Raw genomic sequence first — 23,037 nt, 5'->3', positions numbered from 1 at the left:
CTTTATTTTATTTATTTATATGTGGTACTGAGGATCGAACTCAGGGCCTTGCACATGCTAGGCAAGTACTCTAACACTGAGCCACAAACCCAGCCCCTAAAAACCATTTTTAATATTTGCTTTTATAAGGACTAACATTTTTAATATTTGCTATTATAAGGCTGGGCTAAACAGTCTTGCCTTACTTTGTATCTTTAAAATTACTAGTAAGGTTAATTAATATGTTTGTCCTTTGTATTTCTTTACTTATTAATTGCCTATTTGTGTATTTTGCCCCTTTCTTCCCTAAAACCTACAAAGGCTCTTTGTATAGTATTGATAGATAACTTTGTTAGATGCAACATTCATCTTATTTGCTTTTTTAAAAAAAAATGTATTTATTTATGTATCTTTAGTTTTTTTTTTGTTTGTTTGTTTGTTTTGTTGTTTTTTTTAGGTGGATACATTAGTTTGCTTTTATGTGGTGCCGAGGATAGAACCCAGTGCCTCATGCATGCTAGGCGAGCACTCTACCACTGAGCCACCACCCCAGCCCTTATTTGCTTTTTTTTAATTGCTGTTTTTCTTTGTGTACTGGGAATTGAACCTACGAGTGCTCTACCACTGAGCTACACCTCTACCCCTTTTTAATTTTTATTTTAATATTTATTTTTTAGTTGTAGTTTGACACAACATCTTTATTTTGTTTATTTATTTTTATGTGGTGCTGAGGCTCGAATCCAGGGCCTTGCACATGCTAGGCAAGTGCTCTACCGCTGAGCAAGAATCCCAGCCCCCCCTTTTTAATTTTTATTTTGAGGCAGTGTGTTGCTAAGTTGCCAAAGTTGGCCTCAAACTTGCAATCCTCCTGCCTCAGCTTCCACAGTTGCTAGAATTACAGGCATGCATCACCATATCTGGCTATCTTACTTGATATATGTTTTTTAATTTTGCTCATGGTGTCCTTTGTCATAAGAAGCTTTAATGCAGAATCAAATCTTTTTACTTTATATCAATATTTTATATATTTTCCTTTATCTTCTTGAACACTTGTGTGATTCAAATTTATTTGGAATTTTATGCATACTTATATTATATCATGATATTATATGATATGATATTTATTTTCATGTTATATTTTTCAAATGGATATACAATTTTCCCAATAGTAATTATTGAATAAGACTTCACCACTGATGTGAAACGTCTTTTCATTAATAAATAATTACATATAAAATTATCTTTTCTCAGATTCTCTATTCAGTTTTAGAGATCTACTTTTCTATTCCTGAGTTAGTTCCAAAATGTTTTATTAATGTGGGTTTTTGGATCAGAATACAATGGAAGAGGGGCCAGGGTTGTGGATCAGTGGTAGAGCGCTTTGCTAGCCTGCATGAGGCACTGGGTTCAATCCCCAGCACCATATAAAAAAATAAATAAATGAATAAAATAAAGGTATATGTCCACCTACAAATAAAAAAAATATTTAAAAAATACAATGGATGGACTGGGGTTGTGGTTCAGCAGTAGAGCACTCACTTAGCACATGTGAGGTGCTGGGTTTGATCCTCAGCACCACATAAAAAATAAATAAATAAATAAATAAAATAAAGGTATTGTATCCATCTACAACTACAACTAAAAAAATATATTTTAAAAAAGTGATTATAAAAGAAAGAAATTGACAAATATACTATTATTATAGGATATAGTAATGTAATCTCCCTCAGCATCTGATGGAGCAAACAGTTGAGAGAAAAGTGAGAATGCTGAACATTTCAACTGCACAACTGACAAGCTTAATCTACACAGACCATAAATATTTATAAAAATTTTCACATGTCAGGTCATAAAGAAAATCTTAATTAAAATTGATGTCAGATCATTTTTGATGATGTTAAAATAAAGATAAAATTAGCAATGAAATAAATTAGCTAGAGCCAGGTACAGTGGTGCATGCCTGGAATCCCAGCAACTCAGGAGGCTGAAGCAGGAGGATCACAAGTTCAAAGCTAGCCTCAGCAACTTAGTGAGACCCTGTGTCAAAATAAAAAAATAAAATGGGCTGGGGGTGTGGCTCAGTAGTCAACCGCCCCCTGGGTTCAATCCCTGGTACCAAAAATAAATTAATTAATTAACTAGAAGGCATGAGAAAATATAAACTATTGTCTCCCAAGGAAATTTAGTCTTAGCTAATTATAGTAAAAGGAAGGGCTCTATCCACTCAGGAACAGTTGAATCAAATTTGTTACCAAAAGAATTAAAAGTTTAAAATACATTTTTTTTTTTTTTTTTTTTTTTTTTTGGTACTGGGCAGTGAATCCAGGGGTGCTTAACCATGGGCCACATCCCCAGACCTTTCTAAAATTTTATTTTGAGCAGGGTCTCACTGAGTTATTTAGGGTCTTGCTAAATTGCTGAGGCTGGCTTTGAACTTGTGATCCTCCTGTCTTAGCCCCCAAGTCACTGGAATCACAGCTATGGGCCACCATGCCTGGCTTAAGACATATTTCATTTTATTAGCAATTAGAGTGTTATAAATATTTAAGTTCAATTATACTCCAGAATAACATGGAATAAAATGTGTGGCTTACAAAGCACTTCTCTAATCACACATTTCTCTTTTGTACCCTGTGTGAGGATAAGGAGTGTACAAAAGAGATGTGCTTTCCCCGTGTGAAAGACTTTCAAGTCTTATGTTCCAGGCCCTGTAGTGAGTTCTGGAAATTTCAGGTTCCATAAAACAAAGCCCTTGTGAAGAAATTCATATTTTCTATGAGGACATTTCTAATGCTATGACTTTGACACTACAACCTAGGCAGCTGCCTCTGAGTGAGCTTAATGACAAACTAACAAATAGGGTGTAGTAAATAGTCCCAGCCCAAAGAGGATGGATGGTGACTATAATAAATGATATAATGGCAGCTAACATCAACCAGAAGCTTCTACATACCAGGTACTGTGTATTGTACACAGATGATCTATCTTGTGCTGACAGTCACCCTAGAAGGACAGGTGCTATTAATATCTTCAATACAGAGAGGAGGAGCCAGACACAAGGCAGCTCAAAAAAAATTGACCAAGTTAGGAAAGCTAGAAACTAGCAGGAGCAGGATCTAAACCTAACCAATCATATGAATCCAGAGCTGTGCTTGTAACTATTATCTTATTGTTTAACTCTTATTTTATACCAACTACCTACCAAATCCATTTTTTGAAAGTATATACATCAGGTGAGTGAGTAAAGAGATGACACTTGAAAGACGCTGAGCTGTTGTCCCAACACAGGGATACAGACTAAATATGTGGCTATTGAGATTGTTTTCCTGGATAGTTATATGGAAACATATCCTTGTAAAGAGGCCTTATCTCTGATGTCAGTCTAGGCAGCTGTCCTCCTATGTTAAATAACTATATCAACACATCAGTAGGAAAGAAAAGATCAGAGGTAAAGAAGAAAAAATTAGTCACAGAGACATGATTTATGACTAAAAAGGGAATGTAGATGGTGCAGGAGGATCCAGAATGCAGGGAGACTACCAATGCTCCAAGACTGAATAGAAGGTAAAGTGTGAGTAGAGGGTTTGGGGGAAGGACAGACAAGAAGGGCATCTGGAGAGAGGCCAAAAGTAAAGAAACAAAATGAGGGACTGGGGATGTGGCTCAAGCAGTAGCGCGCTCGCCTGGCATGCGTGCGGCCGGGGTTCGATCCTCAGCACCACATACAAACAAAGATGTTGTGTCCGCCAAAAACTAAAAAATAAATATTAAAATTCTCTCTCTCTCTCTCTCTCTCTCTCTCTTTAAAAAAAAAAAAAGAAAGAAAGAAATGAAATGACACTCAGTCCATAGGAGTCCAACCCTCATGCTCTTCCTACTGTGGGTGCTGCCTTGAACCCGGAGGACTAGAGCTGTCCAACAGATCCTAGTACACAATGTGCCCTTGACCTAAGATTAAACTGGAAATCATTGTTTTTTAAAAACGCACACACTACACTCACCTTAAAATATTGTTTAACTTAAAAATAAAGACCTTTTCTTTGTAATTTTTTTGTCAAAAGGCTAAAGGCTTTCTCTTTAAACATCTCTGACACCTGTAAAAATCACCTTTCTGCATGGACTATACCCATATGTCATCTCTGGATTTCCAGTTGCAGTATTTTTAAAAAATATTTTTTAATTGTCAATGGACCTTTATTTTATTTATTTACATGCAGTGCTGAGAATCGAACCCAGTGCCTCACACATGCTAGGCAAGTGCTCTACCACTGAGCCACAACCCCAGCACCCAGTGGAGCATTTTTAAAACGGAGCAACATGGCTGGGCGCAGTGGCATACGCCTATCATCCCAGAGGCCTGGGAGGCTAAGGCAGGAGGATCACAAGTTCAAAGTAACTGCAAGGTGCTAAGCAACTCAGTGATAACCTGTCTCTAAATAAAATAAAAAATGGGGCTGAGGACGTGGCTCAGTGGTTGAGTGCCCCTGAGTTCAATCCCTGGTACCCAAGGGCGGGGGGGCGGGGGGGACTAGAGCAACAACTTAGACATTCCTAAGTTTGTGATTTCTCCCCCTTCTTAGCTATTAGTCCTTTACAGTTTTGTTCAAAGCTTTCAAGTAAACTTTCACAGAAACAAAAGCCCAAGAAATGTAATCAAATTAAGATAGTTCTGCTGTACTTGTGAATTAGGTGAGGGTTCTAATCTATTGTACATACAGAGAAAAAGAACCAGAGAATGTTTAAAAAGCAGAGCTACTAAAAGATGATCAGGGAGAAAAAGAGAAAGATGCTCATTTTAATTTTTTCAAATAATTAGTTACCAAGAAAGAAGTTACAACAAATTCCAGGCAAAATATAGGCTAGCAAAAGAATAAGAAAAGCACAGGCAGAGATGATATGAAATATATATAAACAATAAGCATGACTGGGTATGATGGTGCATGCCTATAATCCCAGATACTGAGGGGACTGAGGAAGGAGGCTGCAAGTTCAAAGCCAGCCTAGGCAACTTAGTGAGCTTAGTGTTTCAAAATAAAAATAAAGATTAAAAATAAACAGGCTAGGGATGTAGTTCAGTGGAAAAATGCTTGCCTAGCAAGCTCAAAGCCCTAGATTCAATCCTCACCACCATCACACACACACAAAAAAAGTGTATACAGACAAGTAAATTAAAAGCTATCCAGGTGGAGAGAGCAGGAGTAGGCATCTTTGTGACTTGTTATACTAAAGTGCTCTTCTTTTTTTAACATGTGTATGTATAGCATGTATACACACATATCATGTATATATACTATACATTATATACACTATATACTATATATATACTACATGTTATGCATACATATATAAACACACATACATACTGTCATAGAACAAAATCTGTTTCTGACTCCTGTATGTATTTTTTCCACTTCTAGAAAGCTAGTAGAAGGAAGCAAGACACTTCTCCATAGCTACCCAAATAACCCACAAGATATTCTACTTTCTTGTCATAAGTTTCCACTGTGGACATTTAAACCAGGATGTCGTTCTTGGAATGCGACTTTTCAGGGTCTCAGGAAGGTGGCCATCCAGCCTGTTAAACATTTCAGTGGCTAGAAGTTCCCTAGCCCATGCAGTGGCCTATTCTGTTGCTAGACCCACATGAACTTTGCAAGTTCTTGCGCATTTGGGGCCAAAATCTGCCTCTGGCGTTTGATCACACTCATCCCAGCTCTGACATCTGCAGCTATAGGCAACTGGTCAATACGGTGTGACAAACACTTGAAGATAATCACTATGTCCTAAATCTCTTATCCAGGTTATGTGCCCTCTAGTTCCTCGAAAGACACAGTTTTCGGCATGGCTCCATACAACAAAAGGCAAGTGAACACTCACCACATTTCACCATTCCTACTTCATAGCACTTCCGAAGCCGGCAGGCCTGGCAGCTTTTACGCCGGTTCTTATCTATGGTACACTGATTTGTAGCTGGGCAAATATAATCATTATGTCCTACAGTAGAGGAAAAAAAAATGAAGGTTCTTGTTAAAATATTTTGGTTAAATTTCTTCCAGGGCAACAACACTGATAATATTACCCAGTTGACTGTTGATGAAATTGTAAATTAGTTCAACCACTAAGGAAATCAGTATGGGGGTTCCTCAAAAGACCAGACACGGGACCACCCCATGATTCAGCTATACCATGCCTCAGTATTTATCTGAAAGAATTAAAGCCATCACCCTATAATGATACACACATACCATGTTTATAGCAGCATTACACAATAGCTATGATGGAACCAGTCCAGGTGTCCATCAACAGATGAATGGATAAAGAAAATGTGGTATATATATATACAATTAAGTTTTGTTAAGTCATAAATAAAAATGAAATTATGTCATTTGCAGGAAAATAGATGAAACTAGACCATCATGTTAAGTGAAAGTCAAGGGACTATGTTTTCTCTCATATGTGGAAGCTAGAGAGGAAAAAGGAAAAGAAAGGTGGGGGCGGACCTCATGGAAATCAAAGGCAGATCAGTAGAGGAAAGAGATGGAGGGGTAGAAAAGAGGAAGGGTGGGGATAAGTGCTGGAGTGATACTGGCCAAATTATATTACTATATTGTGTACACAGACGAGTGTGTAACAACAAATCCCATCATTATGTGCAACTCTAATGCACCAAGAAAAAAAATGTGGGGAAAAGCATATTATCCACGTGAGAGATAGGGGACAGATACAGATACAAATGCCAAAGTGACACCCTGACAACAAGTAAAGGAGAACTAAGAATAGCTCAGGGACCTTGCTTTTTGGCTAACAGGTTATTCCCTCATATTACTAGAATTTAAAAAAATAGATATGCTTAGGCTGGGCACAGTGGTGCAAGCTTGTAATCCCAGGAGGTTGGGAGGCTGAGGCAAGAAGAACACAAGTTCAAAGCCAGCCTCAGCAACTTAGCAAGGCCTTAAATAAATCAGTGAGACCTATCTCTAAATAAAATATAAAAAAGGGCTGGGGATGTCGCTCAGTGGTTAAGTGCCCTGAGTTCAATCCCTAGTACCAAAATAAATAAAGAAATACATTTAGAAATATTCTCCTTTGGACATGGAAAGGGAAAGTCACATGAAATTGATTTGCTCCAAATCAAAGAATTCCTCAAGAGTTGTGTATCAATTTACCAAATTCAACTGCTTGTATGCTTTTACATATATCCCTCTTTGGGATTTAATATAATATTTTTTATGTGAATTCATAACCAAATAAGAAAAGTAAATCAAAAGGAACAAATAAAGAAATTAGTAATTATTCTGGGAGATGAAACTGACCAGATTATGTTGTATGAATGTATGAATATGTGACAATGAATCTCACTAATATGTACAACTATAATGAACCAATAACAAAACTTTAAAACAGAAATTAGCAATCTACATAAGAACAGAAAGTACTTCTTTAGCTGTGGTGGGTTATTGTTCTCATTGTTTCACTCCCTCCCTCCTTCCACCTTGTGACCCTGTGATAGGCTAGAGTGCACAGAGTACATTTCTGAACCACTGATGTTGGGTTTGACTCTGGGACTTACTTTAGCAATGGTATGTTAATAAATGTGCTGTTCTAACAGTTGGCTTGACCTCTTGAGTGCCTAAAAGGTAGCCACTGGTCCAAGGAGAATGTGGGGATGTGTGGAAAAGACCTGAACTCAACCCAAAGGCCAGGGTCAGCCTTATGGAATAGAACCATCTTAATCAACCCATAGATCCACCCATACAAAAACTAATGCTCAGTGTAATAGGACATTAAGATTTAAGTTGTTTGTTAGATAACAACCTCTAAGACAATTACACTTTTATTTCATGCAGAGATAAAATATTTCAAAAATCAGTTATTTCATGGGCTGGGGCTGAAGCTCAGTGGTAGAGCACTTGCCTAGCATGTGTGAGGCACTGGGTTTGATCCTTAGCCCCATGTAAAAATAAACAAATAAAATAAAGGCATTCTGTCCATCTATAAATACGAAAAAAAAAAAGTTATTTCAGATGCAGTATGAAGAATGGATTAGAGTCAGCAGAACCAATGGAGGACAGGAGACCAAGTGAGAACCTGCTATAGCTGTGTAAATGAGAGAGGCTGTCTGGACTGGACATTCGTAGAAAGGATGATAAGGGACACATGGGTCTGAGAAAGGTTTAGAAAATGGAGACTATCATAAAACAGATAAAAAATAAATAGAGCATTCAGGTACCTTTCTTTTTCTTTTGGTAAGAGGGATTGATTAAACTCAGTGGCACTCAACCACTGAGCTATATACCCAGCCCTTTTTTTACATTTTATTTAGAAAGAGGGTCTTGCTGAGTTTCTTGGGGCCTCACTAAATTGCTAAGGCTGGCTTTGAACTTGAGATTCTCCTACCTCAGCCTCCCGAGCCACTGGAATTACAGGTGTGCGGCCACATCCAGCTCTTTTTAAAATTTTTAAATTTATTTTTGCTACTGGGGATGGAACTCAGAGGTACTTTACTACTAAGCTACATCCTCAGCCCTTTTTTTTGTTTTTTATTTGCAGAGGCAGGGTCTTACTAAGTTGCTTAGGGCCACACTAAGTTGCTAAATTGAACTTTTGATCCTCCTGTTTCAGCCTCTTGAGCTTCTGGGATTACAGGAGTGTACCACCACCCCTAGAGGTGCCTTTATTTCTTCATTGTATCTTTCTAATAAACAACATAGCCTGAACTTCTTACCTTAAGCCTAAATGGATCAGATTTCCAGAGTAGGCAATGGATGAATCTCAATGATAAATGAATAAGTCAGAAAAGAAATAAGTCACAGGACACAGAGGAAGAGGATTCAATTTATGCAAAGTTCAAAAACAGAGAAAATGAAACTATAGAGCTTAGGGATATGTGCACACGTGGTAAAATCTTAGCAAGGAAGGCAGAAGTTATGACTGTCTTACCCCTGGAGGGAGGGAAGGAGCTATGACTGGAAGGGCCACCCAGGGGTCACTGCAATATCCTATCTCATTACCTGGGGGCACTGCAATATCCCATCTCATTACCTGAGCACTGGTTACACAGGGCTTTTGCTTTCCTATTCTTTAAACTGAATATAATGCATGCAGAATTCTACTTTTTTTCTCTTTTTTTTTTTTTTGCATAGTGGCAAATAAAAACTCCAACCTTTTAACATACTCCACATTTTTTTTTTTTTTTTACCAATATGAGTATCTCATTTAGCAAAGAAAAGTTCTTTTGATCTTTGGTTAGGCCCTTTTTCTTCAGTTACACTTAAATGACATAATTAACTATCTTTTATTTCAAAAGATAGCATCTCTAATAATACAGTCTCATTTTTATTAAAGTATTTTGATCTTTCCCTCTACATATTTTATTAAAATATCTTTCCTTCTGCATATAAAGACAGAGAGCTAGAAGGCTCATCACTTATGTGAGTAATTACTTCTGGGTGGTAGAACTGGGGGTGATTTAACTTTCTTCTACACTTATTTTTCCACATAATTTGAATGTTTTTTAATGAATATAGATCATAATTTGTGACAATGAAGTGTTTTGTTGCTATTAGTTATTCTCCAGTGAACTAGGTGTGGTGGATAGTGGGGAGGGTGGACCCTGAGCAGGGTGACAAAGGTTTCTATGTGGGACCATCCCCATGGTGGCGTAGTGAAGCCCCATTGGAGTGAAGAGGGTGTCTGCCTGGAGGATGAACAGGGGCAGTAACAATAAAAAAATTTTCATATAGAGGTATTGATTAAAGAAGCAAACAGTAAAAATAATAAGAAACATGTTCTTCATGTTAGAGAAAGAAGATGCAAATACGCAAACAGGAAGAAACTAGAACAAATTTTCTGTTACACTTCTACAGCATGTATATGTATGCACACACACAATATATATATTACTTAATGCTGTCCCCTAAGAAGACTTGGAAGCAGGGACACTCCCAGAGCAAGGAGAAAACTAGTACTCAGATTTTTTTTCTTTCTCCCTTTTTTTTCTTTTTTTGGTGAGGGTATACTGGGAATTGAACCCAGGGGAGCTTTACTACTGAGCTACCTCACAGGCCTTTTTATTTTTTATTTTGAGACAGGGTCTGGCTAAGTTGCTGAAGCTAGTCTAGAACTTGAGATCCTCCTGCCTCAGCCTCCGAAGTCACTGGGATTACAGGCCTGTAGCCACCATGCCAGACTACAAATACCGTTCTCCACTAGGAGAAAATGGGGCTCCATGGAGAAACAACTTATCCCAGGACTGGGACAGGCAAAGTATGGATAAGCCTGAAACTAGTTAAATGTAACCAGTTTCTCTTATTCACTTATGAATAAGTGCCCAAAGAATTATAAGAACATGTCAAAAAAGACACTTCTGTCACTTTAAGGTTTCCTGCTGGTCAAATCCAAAATAATACAGATATCAAAATAATAAATAATGATACTAAAGATAATAATCCATTGCAAAAAATAGGATATCATAAATTATAATAATATAAATTAACTAACTAAAGGTTTAATGAAGAACGGGAATATTTGCATAGTCTCAAAGGATTTCCTAACAAAAAGACTTATGAATTACAAAGAGAAAGAAAAAAATAAAGAAAAAACAGAACTTTTACAGAATACAAGCCTGGCAGACATCATTTAAATCAAGTAACCAAAATGAACATCACTAGGAATGGGACAAATTAAAATCATGCGCCACACAAAAGGAGCTAATGGAAAGAACACAGCGTCATCGCCACAGAATCATCTCTGAAATTTTTATTCCTGCCAATAATGTTAACCTGAAACTAATGATGAGGAAACATCAGGCAAATCCAAAGGGAGGGACATTCTGCAAAATGGCCTAAATCTTTGGAAGTGCTTATAATCATGAAAATCAAAGAAGGACTCAGGAACTACTCTAGACAAATAGAGAATAAAAACATAACAACTAAATGCAAAGTCTGGTTCTGAAACTGGATTCTTGTGCTACAGAGGGCTCTGTTGGGAAAATTGAGGATTCGATGGCAGTAATGCATCCTGATGTTAATTTCCTGATTTTGACAGTTGTATTGTGTCAGAAATACATGTTAAGGTATTCACTGTCTGAAATTCAAGGTCTTCCGCTATCATTCAAGTTGTTATACGTTCCCTGCAGTTGCAGGACTGATGTTTTAAAAATCATCATTCACAGAATTGTTGAGTACCAGCAAGTAAACAAAATGCACAAACTAGCCGGGCGTGGTGGTGCACAACTGGGGCTCAGGAGGCTGAGGTGGGGAATCTTGAGTCTAAAGCAGGCCTCAGCAAAAGTGAGGCGCTAAGCAACTCAGTGAGACCTTGTCTCTAAATAAAATACAAAATAGAGCTGCAGACATGATGGCTCAGTGGTCGAGTGCCCCTGAGTTCAATCCCTGGTACCAAAAAAAAAAAAAAAAAAGCACAAACTGTTGTCTTGCTCAACACTGTACCCTCTAGAGCTTAGTACAGGGCTCAGTAAATATTCATTAAGTGGATTTTAATAGGAAAGAGAAGTAAAATAAAGAACAAGCTTTTAAAAATTAAGCCATGCCTTCATCTGGACCAGGAATGATGAGGAGCTTCTCCCCAGGTTCCCTTGCTCTGTGCTCCACAGCCCAGGAGAGAAACGGCAGCATCTCTAATGGCAACTCAGTGTGCGAAGAAGCCAACAAGATCAGCACTAATGGACTGCCCAGCACAAACGGCTTGCAGTGCACTCGTCCAGGGAAAGGGACCGAAATGTATTAAGATGTGGTCCTGGAGCTTATGAATCGAGTTAGCAAGACAAGTTTAAAATTAGAAAAACAAAACAGTGTTAAATGTAACCAGTTTCTCAAGTTAACAGTGTACCATCCTGGCCTATTTGAGACATTTGAGTGGACATTTTCAATTACTGCAAAGTATTTATGAAAATATAAAAGGTCCAAAGAAAGGATCATTTAGGCCTTAAAAGTAGTTGTCACAGCATAAACTCTTTCCTTTTTGCATATTTAGAATTTTACATTCCTGGCTGATGCAGGAGGAAGGAATGACATTGGGAAAATTTACTTTCAACTGTTATCAGCTATAGTCTCAAGGTTCAAAGATATTTCAGGCAGACAGATGTTTTCCCAACAGCAAAAAAGAGGAGTCTCTCTCTCTTTTTTTTTTTTTTAAAGACATACTTAATTGTAATGGACCAAAATTTCTTCAAGGAGCTGGCACGGTGGTGCATGCCTTATAATTCCAGTGGCTCAGGAAGCTGAGGCAGGAGGATCGAAAGTTTAAAGCCAGTCTCAGAAACCTAGTGAGGTTCTGAGCGACTTAGCAAGAACCTGTCTCAAATAAAAAGAGGGGGCGTTGGGGATTTGGCTTAGTGATTGACAACCCCTGAGTTTAATCCCTGGTACCAAAAAAGAAAAAAAAAATCCTTGGGCTGGGATTGTGGCTCAGCAGTAAAGTGCTCACCTAGCACATGGGAGGCCCTGGGTTGGATCCTCAGCACGACATAATAATCAATAAATAAAAGTATTGTGTCCAACTACAACTAAAAATATATATATATATATATATATATATATATATATATATATATATATATATATATATATATATATATTATTTTTTTTAAATCCTCAAGGGGTAAAATTCCAGAATCTCAGAAAGATACAGAATTCAAGAATCATATCAAGCTGGTGTGATGGCACACACCTTTAATACCACTGACTTGGGAGGCTGAGACAGAAGAATCTCAAGTTCAAGGCCAGTCTCAGAAACTTAGATCTGTCTCAAATTCAAAGGCGGGGAGGGATAGCCTGGGGGTATACCTCATTGGTGGAGTGTCCCTGTGTTCAAACCCCAGTACCACAAAAATTTAAAAAATGTATATCAAGAATTCAGTTCTGAATTTCAGAAAATATGAACTGTCCACATCACATATAGCAAAAAACTGGACCTGGCCTAATAATTCACTGCTATGATAATCGTAAATAAAAAAATATTTAAGCATTGGATATATTTCCCATAATCAACTTTATTTCATCTTTAGAACAACTCTGAGTATCTCTGTTTCACAGAGGAAGCTTCAGATGAAGCCAAAGAGCTATTACCTGGAAGATCCAGGACGAATGAGTGGTTATCAAACAGGGTAAATTTCAGAGGCTACATAGAAAGATGACTTTATCCACCAACATTCTTCTCCTCACCACCATCTGGGTGCTATTGGTGCTTCTCTGCTTCAGGTAAAACTTCCTCTTAATCTGCACTTATCAGTGGGTAAGTTAATTGCTATTTCCCATTTGCACACTATGAACCCCTTAAGGCTGCTGTTCTTAATTGGTCAAGAACAAGGAATTTGGGGCTGGGGTTGTGGCTCAGCGGCAGAGTACTTGCCTAGCATGTGCAAGGCCCTGGGTTCGATCCTCAGCACCACATAAAAATAAATAAATAAAATATAGATATTGTGTCCATCTACAACTGAAAAATAAATATTTTTTAAAAAAAGAACAAGGCACTAAGCCAGGCTCAGTGGTGCATGCCTGTCATCCCAACAGTTCAGGAGGATCATGAGTTCAAAGCCAGCCTCAGCAACGGGTAGATATTTGGCAACTCAGTGAGACCCTGTTTCTAAATAAAAATACAAAATAGGGCTGGGGATGTGGCTCAGTGATTGAGTGCCCCTGAGTTCAATCTCTGGTACCAAAAAAAAAAAAGGCACTGAGGCTTTGATAGAAAAGGGAAGAAGACCTCACGGTACATTCTTGAATCTCAGCAACTTGGGAGGCTGAGGCAGGGGACCACAAGTTTGAGGCCAGCCTCAGCAACTTAGAGAGACCCTGTCTCAAAATTTAAAAAGAAAGAAAGGTAGGTAGGTAGGTGGGGGAAGGAACTCTATGTAAGAACATTGCTCAGTAGGGGCATCTGAAGAAGAGATTATGAGGCAAAGAGAAAGAAAGGAACACAGACAACAAAAGAGAGACTTCAGCACAATCAGGGCTGGCATGGGAGGGAGTGATGGCAAAGATGTGTACAGAATTGGGCTGACTGGTCCTGAAGCCAGGCATGCACAACTTGAAATTGATGAAAAGGTGATTTTTGAAAATTAGCAAACCAAATACATGAACCCTACCCCAGAAGGAAATTGGAGAATTTAGAGAACTGATCTAATACCAGAGCAGAAAACAGGGAGCCATGCAGGAAATTCAAAGTAAGAAGACAGCATTTCATCAATTCTCAAAGTCCACCGCAGCTGAATTCCTGATTTCTGACCATTTCCATAAAATCTATTTATTCTCCTTCCCTCAGGAGCCATCCCACTGTCAGGCCTGTTAAGCGTGCCCTGTATTAAATCTCTGCACCTCCTAACAAGTACACACCTTTTCCAAGCATTATCTTTTTGAAACTGTAACTGGACATCTCCCCATGATCCTGGGGGTAAAGGGAGGAGCAAAACCCATTCAAGTTGGCTGTATGACCTTAGGGTTGTGGCATAGAACAAGACAATCAAAGATAAAGTTCTGTGCACTTGAAACAACCCACATACTGGCTCCTCCCAGCCCACTCTCAAACATACATGATCCTCCAATCTTCAGTGAACAGAATATATCAAACAGGTCATTGCTGAAATTTCTACCAGGTCATCTCTGTAAAACTGTTTAAAAGCAAAAGTGGAAAACTAAAAGAGCAGTTTAACAATACTCTTGTACCTTGAATGCTTCTTTTAAAAAAGGCCTTACATCCTTCACACGACCAGACTCCATAGTGATATCCAGACGCATAATCGCTGCAGACCGCACAGAAGTGAGCATCCCTTTTTGAACTTGGACTAGTAACCGGGCTGGTGCAATGGTTCACACTGACCTTCCTCTTCAGTGTCTCTCTGGGAAGGCAAAGAAAATATCCATTGTAAAAGAGCATGAAGAGAAAGGAAGGGTTTTTAGGGGGAAGAAAAAAAGGCATGAACATTGTCTAATTTAATCTCTTTGCCTTCCAGGACTCATGATAAATGTATTCTAGGAAATCTGATGGAGCAGAACCTCTGTTACTGATATCAGATCTATGTGGAGAATGACTGATGTGTGAAAGTGGTTAGGTGAGTTTATGCCCATCCATGCACAGGAAGGAAACAGAGGCTCAAAGCTTGCTGCTGGGCAAGGGGCACCAAGGAGGAACAGAACCCAGCAAGGGAACACTAGGGGGCACTAAAAACACACCTGGCAAGTTCCTAATTTTGTCTGAGCATGTTTGTTTTGAAAAGGGAATAGTAGGGGTATTACTGACTTATTACTTAATTTGTCCAAATATTAACAAAACTTTTATTAGAATTCAAGCTCAGAAACAAAAATATTTCCTATTTTAAAGAAAAACATTACTTTTATATTTTTAAACTGTATTTATTTATGTTTTATAGTGTTGAGGATCAAACCCAGTGTGTCATATGTGTGAGACGAGGGCTTGAACACTGAGCTATATGTCCCCAACCCAACATTACTTCAAAAAAGTTACCTATGATTTTTTGCTGGGCATGGTGGCATACACCTGTAATCCCAGCAACTCGGGAGGCTGAGGCAGGAGGATCATGAGTTCAAAGCCAGCCTCAGCAAAATCAAGGTGCTAAGCCACTCAGTCAGACCCTGTCTCTAAATAAAATACAAAAAAAGGGCTGGGGATGTGCCCCAATGGTTGGGTGCCCCTGGGTTCAATCTCCAGTACCCCCCACCAAAAAAAAAAAAAGTTATCTACAATTTTTGCTGAATGTGGTGGTGTACACCTGTAATCCCAGTAGCTCAAGAGGATAGCAAGTTTGAGGCTAGCCTCAGCACCTTAGCCGGACCCTGTCTCAAAATAAAACATAAAAAGAGCAGGGGGGTTGGGGATGTAGCTCAGTGGCAGAGTGCTGGGATTGTGGCTCAGTGGCAGAGCACTTACCTCACACGTATGAGGCACTGGGTTTGATCCTCAGCACCACATTAAAATAAACAAAATAAAGGCATTCTGTCCATCTATAACTACAAAAAAAATTAAAAAAAAAAAAAGAAAACACTGATGTGGCTCAGTGGTTAAGTGCCCCTGGGTTCAATCCCTGTTACAAAAAAAAAAATAGTGGAGAACAATTGGATATTCAGATACTATACATGCACACACACACACACACAAACACACACAACACAAAACACAAATTTTTAAAGTTACCTACAATTTTTATATTCTCTTTTTTATCCACCAATACAAAGTTGTTATTAAAAGAAGAAAACTAAAATTATTATATAACATTTTCTCAAAGTTCCTTTTTTAAATATGCTTGCCGAGGATTGAACCTATGGTCCCACATGCGCCGCGCACATGCTCAATCACAGAGCCATATCCTCTGCCTGATTTCTCAAAAGTGATGAATTTCAATACCCAACATGCCCTAACGTAGCACTCTGCTTGATTTAGAAGTTTATTTCTTCTTTTTTTAATTTCTTTTGATACCATCCTTTCCCTCTATAGCCATACTAATTATTAAAAACATAAAAATTTAGACTGAAATAATTCATCATGTTACCTTGCATTTAAAGAGCTCAAATATTTAATTTCAGAAAAACTTAACAGAAGCCTACATTTATGTATTTTCTCACCAAACTTCTTAAAGTATTGTTTTAGTTCATGGTTTAGAAAGCTTGTACTAATTACCTTTTCAGCCTTCACATGGCTAGCATGTTATTTACTTTTATCCTGGAAACAATTTGTCCTGAACACTAAGTTGTGACTGACAAAAAGATCTAACCTGAAAGTAAAGATTTATTTTTCAAACCCAAATAGCTTCATTAGGAGGAAAGTGACTCAAGGTCAATCTTTTTTTAATTTTTTTTAAATTTTTTAGTTGTACACAATACCTTTACCTTGTTTATTTTTATGTGGTACTGAGGATCGATTCCAAGGCCTCACACGTGCTAGGCAAGTGCTCTACTGCTGAGCCACAACCCCAGCCTGATTCAAGGTCAATCTTCATCACATAAAGACAGTGGTCACGATAGTGAATTCTCCCCATGATACCTATCTACAAGCACAACCTTTTAATGAGGGCATCATATGTTTTCGGTGCTCTAAGTTATCTAGGTGACAAAATAAAGACCTTGTATAACACACATCTTTCTTCTCATTAAACCACAAAGCAAAGTGCATCATGCCCACGAACTGCAGTTTAGAATGAAGACTACATTTACCTGTTGACAGGTAAGGTGTGTTCCAGTGATCTTGCTTCACACCAAGGACTCTTTTGAGGCTCTGCATACAGAAGTGAGGACTGACAGTGAATTGCTAAAGGAGACAGGTGCCCAGGAGTTGGCCATAACACATGTGGGCTTGCTGTCTGTTGACCAAGTCCACTTTCATTGTTATCTGAAGTGCTAGAAATACTGTAATTCATCACAGCAGGGCTATAGAATGTCATGGCCGAATATTCGTGATGGCTCTCTACATAGGAGGAAGGGATATATATGGGGCCATGCTCCAGGGGTAGGACAGATTGACTGCAGTTGTAGGAGGCAGGAGAGTTAAGGCTAGATGGTGAGTTTTTGATATCCATGTCTTGAACAGGCAGCAGCTGAGAAAACTCCTTGTGAGAAGAGGCACAAAGGGACATTATAAAGGACTCATAGGCAGGTATAATGGCTGTAAAGAGAAACAAAAGATATGGCTATGAGCTATAGAAGTAACTGTTAAAAATTATTCAAACATTTTTTATAAATGCACACCTTTGTATGGGATTACAAATACATCCAAAAAGATACATGTGAAAATATTAACTACAGAGGGGTAGGAATGTGAAGTATAAAACTCTCATTCATTTACTTCTTTTTTTTAATATTTATTTTTTAGATGTAGTTGGACACACTATCTTTATTTTATTTATTTATTTTTATGTGGTGCTGAGGATCGAACCCAGGGCCTCACACATGGTAGGTGAATACTCCACTGCTGAGCCATACTCCCAATCCTCATTTACTTCTTTATTGCTTCATTGTTGTGGTAGTTATTTAACCATGATAATTTATTCTACAATATTTTAATTTTATTTCACTATAAATTGTGTTGAGTTCAATGGTGGTATTCCTTTACAGGGAATACAAAACTAAAATCAAGCCATACAAGCATAAGATAAACCAGTGATGAGGCCTGCTCAGTCTATACTAGAGCAGACACCAGTTCATACCAGAGCCCACATGAAGGTGTTTTTATTCAATAGAAACAGACATTAACGGGCTGGGGTTGTGGCTCAGTGGTACAGCACTTGCCTAGCACGTGTGAGGCATTGGGTTCAACCCTTAGCACCACATAAAATAAAGAAAGTTATTTTTTTTAATTTAAAAAAAGAAACAGACATTAACAGTAGCAACATATGGCTATAGAACGAGACCATAAGTGCCCTTGAATTTTTTGTGAGTTCTAGTGAGGCTCTGACAAGCCTAACATTATTCTCTTACCAGTCAGGTAATAGAACCCATCTGCTAATGAAACTCGAAGGTTCTTCATCCAGCTGGAAATGACTACAACTTAAAGTCCTTTTCCTAGTTGTCTGCCTTTCCACTTTAGAGTCATCTAGCAGGTTAATTTCAATGTGACAAAAGGTATCATCTGGATGGCTACATCATGCCCTGGTGACAAGGACAGGTATAATGAAGTTTGTGCTGAAACAATTGGACCTCCTGGTTGGTCTTCTAAAATACTTTTGAAAACTAAAAACCAAAGAATATATAAAATTCCATTGAGTATGCTTTTTCTGGAGCTAGAGAAGTTTATTTGAATGCTCATGTGGAAAAATAGGAATAGCCAGGTAAACCCTAAAGAAGATCAATGATTGGGGCTAATATTATTAACAGATATTCAAATACACTGTGTTCTTTCAATAATAAACAAGGTCCCTCCGCAATCTTGTAGCCTCAGGTTGGTGATAACTTTTCCACAGCCACCCATCCAGGCTGTGGCCCAAAGGGTCAACATCTCAAAGGAATTCATTAAGAAATATCACCTTATCCAGAGAGGTGGCACATACCCATAATCCCAGCATGTTGGGAGGCTGAGGCAACAGGATTGAGAGTTCAAAGCCAGTGTCAGCAACTTAGACAGGCCCTAAACAGTTTAGGGAGAGAGAGAGAGAGAGAGAGAGAGAGAGAGAGAGAAAAGGAACCTGGACCTACCTTGACCATGCATTCACACTGGTTACTGACTGCCATCTGCACAGAGGCACTTTGGAGGGTGCATTTTGCTGGCCCTGCAATGCCAGACCAGCCAGGCTAAATCAATCAACATCTCTGCTAGTTCATGGCCAAACCTCGCTTATCCAGTGAGGTTTGAACTCCTTCCAAATTTGTTCTTCCTTAGGTGATACTCCTCAGTCATGGGGTGCCAAAGAGAGTTTCCTTATCTTTTATACTTAATCTGTTACCGTAGTTGGTAATTCTTTAAACTTCCTCTGTTAGCTGAGTATGCTGGTAGAGCCTGTAGTCATAGCTACTTGGGAGGCACAGGCAGGAGGATTGCAATTTGGAGACCAAGCTAGGCAATTTAGCAAGATGTCCATCTCAAAAAAATAGAAACAAAAGATTTCCCCTGTTGAAAGTATTTATAGTTTCTATCCCCTGAGTTAATTCAAACTACTACTGTGATGGCAAACCCAGACGTGGTTGTGAAAAGAAATTACAAAAAACACTATGGTAAGAAACCAATGCCTGGAGAAGGGGTCAATTCCACTTCCTTCTCTAAGCCTTTCTCCAGGAAGCCTAATTAACCATGGGATTGTAAGCCTAATTAACCTTTTGGATTGTAAATAACTGCCCTAGGAATCTGACTACTCCCTCTTGAAATGTAACAGATTTCTTCTTATCTGTTTTTGTGAGCATGCTTTATGTTAGAGACCCTGCTCAGGGCCTTCAGCTGCGTAGATTAGGATTTAAAAAAAAAAAGATGAAAAGCCCCAATGATAGGATGGTTCTAAAATGACTTGAAATAACCTATAAATATTGTGAGAAACTGTGGATCAGGGCTCAGAATTTGGAGTTTTTGTTTTCCTCTGGGCCCACCTGCATAAAATTAAAAATTTGGAATTCGCCTCCTCTCTGAGTACTACTTGCTCCTTCTGGATTAGTCTGTTTCCCGCAACACTACTGTAAGAGAATAGAAGATCTGAAAATAGAAGATTTGAGAACAGAAAATCCAAAAGCAACACTTTTTGGAAATTTGGTATACCTCAAATCACTGGGAAAACACTAGACGGTAGTCCAGCCACTGAAAAAAAAAGAACAGTGGATATATATCATACACTGTACCAGAATAAACTCCAGAAATCAAAAAGTTCAGAGAGATGGAAGAAGAAAGCAGGGGAAAGAAATATAAATGTAGAAGAGGGGATAAAAGGGAGAGGGGAGGGGAGAGGCCCTACAAGCACCAGCAGCTAACATAGGAAAATCCCTTTACAACCTGAGTGTGAGGGGAGCACTCTGGCTGAAAATCCAAAAGCAATTTTTTTAAATAACCAATAAATTCAATACCCAAACCCAAATATCATACAAATACCATAATCAAAGTAAAAAAATAACTAATTATAAATTATAAAAACAAAAAGAAAGAAAAACAATTCTCAATTTATTTTAGAAACAAGGAGCTAATCTCTCTAATACACGGGGAGAACTCAGATTAGAATGAAGAACAAACTACTCATTAGAAAAACAGGCAAAAGCCACAGGCAGAATACAAAAGGAAGGCAAATGCTTCTTAAATAAAAAAGATGTTCAGCCTCATTTGTAGAAGAGATACCTACATTAAGATACTATATCTCATTTAACACATTAGACAAAAATATTTCCCTGGCAAATGATTCAAATGTTTGAAAACAGACTGTCTTGGCAAGGCCACAAAACAAACAAACAAAAAAGCCAGCAACACATGCCTGGAATCCCAGCCACTGGAGAGGATGAGATAGGAGGATCACAAGTTGGAGACCAACCTCAGCAATTTAGAAAGCCCTATCTCAAAATATAAAAAGAGGTAGGAGGTGTAGCTCAATGGTAGAGTGCCCCTGGATTTTATCCCCTGTACCCCGCCCCCCCCCCAAAAAAAACAGGAATAACAGGGATTCCATGTGTGTGCACATGTGTATATGTGCTAATGACTGAAACCAGGGACATTTTACCACTGGGCTATACCTCCAGTTTTTTTTTTTTTTTTTTAATAAATACTCTTTTTTTTAATATTTATTTTTTAGTTTTTGGCAGACACAACATCTTTGTTTGTATGTGGTGCTGAGCATTGAACCCTGGCCGCACTCAAGCCAGGCGAGTGCGCTACCGCTTGAGCCACATCCCCAGCCCTATACCTCCAGTTTTTGAAACAGGGTCTAAGTTGCTTAGGGCCTTCTTAAGTTGCTGAGGCTAGCCTTGAACTTACCATTCTTCTGCCTCAGTCTCCTGACTCTCTGGGATTACAGGTATGCACCACCGCACCTGACTAAGGGACTCTTTTCTACAATGCTGATGGGAATGGAAAATGATAATCTCTATGGGTCTTTTTTTTAATATTTTATTTTATTTTTTTAGCTGTAGTTGACCCAATACCTTTATTTTATTTATTTATTTATTTTTCCTGAACCTGAGGATCAAACCCAGGGCGAGCGCTCTACCACAGAGCCACGACCCCAGCCCAAAATTTTGTTTTGACAAAATATATCAAATATGTACGTTTTTACCTTTTGGACTATGACTTTCAAAAAAAGAGAAAAAGAAATCATTTGCTAGCATTGTAAATTATCATTACATCAGTTTCTCTACTTGGATACACAGTAATTAAGGTAATTAAGCCTATACTCTCCTTCTTCTTTTATACCCCAGTACTGCAAATGGAAACCAAGAATGCTCTACCGCCGAGCCACACCCCAAGCCCTTTCTAGTTTTTATTTTTTTAATTTTAAGACAGTCTCACTGAGTTGCCCAGGCTGGCCTTGAACCTGTGATCCTTCTGCCTCAGCCACCAGGCCTGGATCTGTATCCTGCCTTTTTGAAAGAATCTATATTTTATTCCATTGTCAAGGGAAACTTCTGTACAAAGGAATATCAGAAAAAAATTGGTAAAGCAAATAAGTAAAAATACTGCAATTACTGCATCCCTGGATAGCAGGCATACATAGACATTCATTTTGCCAATCTTTCAACTATTCTGTAAATTTGAAATTTCTATAAATTTTTCATAATAAGCAGCTTTGGAAAAAAACAAACAAATTAAAAATGAAACCCTTTTAAAAATATTTAAAAATTTGGAATAATATAATCTGGAAAAGAGAACAGTGACCATTAATAATGAGGCTGGTTAAGAGAGAAAATTAAATGAAGGCACTTGCCTTCAGAATTATCCATCCTCAATATTTTCAACTCTTGCTTAAAATATAGGCAATTTGGTTCTCTAGAAGCTCCCAATATCCTCCTTCTGATGTTTTAATTTGAATGCTCCCTTCCTTTGTCCTAAAATCCTATCTATAGTGGCTTTAATTATGTTCATAAATTCTTCAACATTCTTCCCTTCAAAAGATGGAGTCTAGCCTGGCCCTTGAGTGCAAGCTAGATTTAGGGATTCACTTTTTTTTTTTTTTTTTTTTTTGTATAATGAAGTCCACTTCCAGAGGCACTGTCTGAGCTGAGTCCTCGTGTTCTTCTGGGGTCAGCCTTTATTTTTTTTTAATTTTTTATTTGTTTTAATTAGTTATACATGACAGTAGAATGCACTTATGTATTTTGATATATCATACATAGATGGTATATAATTTCTCATTTTTCTGAGTATACATATTGTAGAATCACATTGGTCATATAGTCACATACATGTATAAAGTAATGTCTGGTTCATTCTACTATCTTTCTTATTCCCCACGACCCCTGTCTTCCCCTCCTTTCACTTCCCTCTATCTAATCTAAGGTAATGTTACTCTTTTTTTTTTTGCATTACAATTCTTAATACACATATATACCACAATTTTTGTATCTCTGTTTGTATATAAAGTATGTTGAATTGGGTAATTCAAGTCTTAATACATGTACTTTGTATAATGAT

General features: G+C 38.1%; 1 protein-coding gene across 1 annotated transcript in view; it reads right to left on the bottom strand.

The window, feature by feature from the left end:
• The window catches only part of Esr2 (estrogen receptor 2), a 57,392-nt gene that overhangs the window by 26,662 nt on the left and 7,693 nt on the right, over nucleotides 1–23,037 (bottom strand). Inside the window, exons 2-4 of the mRNA XM_071607986.1 lie at nucleotides 17,166–17,613; nucleotides 14,664–14,836; nucleotides 5,857–5,973 (exon numbers count right to left, since the gene is read on the bottom strand). Coding sequence (XP_071464087.1) covers nucleotides 5,857–5,973; nucleotides 14,664–14,836; nucleotides 17,166–17,584 — 709 coding nt within the window. The 5' untranslated portion in view covers nucleotides 17,585–17,613. The remainder of the gene's footprint in view (nucleotides 1–5,856; nucleotides 5,974–14,663; nucleotides 14,837–17,165; nucleotides 17,614–23,037) is intronic.

This window comes from Marmota flaviventris, chromosome 2 (assembly GCF_047511675.1).
Source record: "Marmota flaviventris isolate mMarFla1 chromosome 2, mMarFla1.hap1, whole genome shotgun sequence".
Classification (NCBI taxonomy): Eukaryota; Metazoa; Chordata; class Mammalia; order Rodentia; family Sciuridae; genus Marmota; species Marmota flaviventris.
Note: the sequence above shows the minus strand (reverse complement) of the source record. Positions and strands in the feature narration are given on the sequence as shown.